Consider the following 1,725-nt stretch of genomic DNA (forward strand, 5'->3'; position numbering starts at 1 on the left):
ATTGAAGACATTCTTTAATGTCGACAGCTGCATTTGATATTAGAGTGGTATTCAAAGAACAATAAAAAGACATTGGGACGGCACATAAAAAAATATTTCTCAAAACAAAGAAAAATACACTAAACAACTCAGAAATCTCATTTTTGAGTTGTAACACTTATAGACTACTTAACTTTCTTACAGATTCATAGTCCTCCTAAATAGTTACGGAATATGGCTGGGATAAAGAACTACCACTAGAAAAAAATTGCAAACTTAAGATATGTAGTGTTAACTTTACAAAATAAAAGTAAAGGGGAGGTGCTTGTACATCATAAAAACATTAAATATACACATGTTCTTGTTCAATCAACTTCTGTTTCATAACGGTGAATCGAGTATATTAGGATTATATGGCAAAAATCAAAACTTGGGAGGCTCCATCATCATTGCAGTCTACTCGTCATCGTCATCGTCGTCATCGTCGTCGTCCTCCTCTCCCTCCTCGTCTTCCTCCTCCTCATCGTCCTCCTCTGCTTTAGCTGACGCTGAATCCACTTTGCCCTTTGTGCGGTATGCAACAATATCCTGCCGAAAGCACATAAGAAGGAAGTGAATTCCCCCGCGAGAGTAAAACGTGTTTATTTGAAGCGCAGCCTTGTTTACGTGATGAAGGCTCACCTTGTCGTATTTCTCCTTCAGCTTGGCAGCTTTCCGCTCATACGGCTGCTTGTCCTCTGCGGCTGTGCCGTTCCACATCTCTCCCAACTTCTTTGCCGTGTCCCCGATGGAGAGTCCAGGATGCTCGCTTTTGACCTTGGGGCGAAAGTCTGCGCAGAAGAGGAAGAAGGCCGACCTGTGGAGAGAAAATGTATGTTTTAAGCTCATATAATAAACCTTACACTTTGAATTGAGGGAGAAAGAAATGTATGTAAGTTGGCGATGGTACATACGGTGGTCTCTTGGGGGCGTTGGGGTCCTTGAAGCGCTTCTTCTTCTGGCCCTTGGGGGGAATATAGGTCTTCATTTCCCTCTCGTAACGCACCTTATCCAGTTTGGCCATGTCTTCAAACTTGCATTTCTCCTTTTGTGACATAGTCTTTGGGGAACAGACAAAAAAATGTTGCTTTTAACAAGAGAAAGAAAGAAATTATTTGGATTTGAAGATGAAAGTGATCAATTTTACCTTCCACCGCTCAGAGCATCTCTTGGAGAACTCTGAGAAGTTGACAGAGGCTTCCGGATGTTTCTTCTTGTGCTCTTCGCGACATGTCTGCACAAAGTAGGCGTACGAGGACATTTTGCCCCTCGGCTTCTTTGGATCCTTCACCATCTTGATTTTCTAAAAACAGAGACAAGTTTTCAGTGAAATCCATCCAGTCCAGTCATGCAGTGTAGAGGGAATATCTGAGGGTTCGTCAAACCGCAGGGAAATTAATTAATTAAATACATTTTTTTATGTGCCTTAAAATAGTGATTTGTTGTGATTCAGATTTTCAAAACACATCAATGTAAATGTATGACCATTTCAAGCAACTGTCATCCAGACATATCCAACCTATCAGCGTGGGTCGCTTAGTTGAAGATGTAGGCGTACCCACGTTTCTAACGCAACTTTTAAATGTTAAAAGAGAAAAAAAAACCCTCTCTGAATAATCACATCGTCAAACTCTGGTACTTCATGTTTTGTTGAGTGAATGCATCATTCTGCCTCCCCACCTGTTTGGATGTCATCGTTTTTTTTGG

General features: G+C 41.1%; 1 protein-coding gene across 1 annotated transcript; it reads right to left on the minus strand.

Annotated features, from left to right (window-relative positions):
- Positions 1-223: 223 nt before the first annotated feature.
- Positions 224-1,719, minus strand: LOC122760511 (high mobility group protein B1-like). The gene is made up of 5 exons (XM_044015584.1): positions 1,699-1,719; positions 1,166-1,321; positions 933-1,078; positions 661-835; positions 224-567 (listed from the first exon to the last, which is right to left on the minus strand). The coding sequence occupies exons 1-5, from the start codon at positions 1,711-1,713 to the stop codon at positions 436-438; spliced, it is 624 nt and encodes a 207-aa protein (XP_043871519.1). The 5' UTR covers positions 1,714-1,719; the 3' UTR covers positions 224-435.
- Positions 1,720-1,725: the final 6 nt, after the last annotated feature.

Source organism: Solea senegalensis, unplaced genomic scaffold (genome assembly GCF_019176455.1).
Source record: "Solea senegalensis isolate Sse05_10M unplaced genomic scaffold, IFAPA_SoseM_1 scf7180000013710, whole genome shotgun sequence".
Classification (NCBI taxonomy): domain Eukaryota; kingdom Metazoa; phylum Chordata; class Actinopteri; order Pleuronectiformes; family Soleidae; genus Solea; species Solea senegalensis.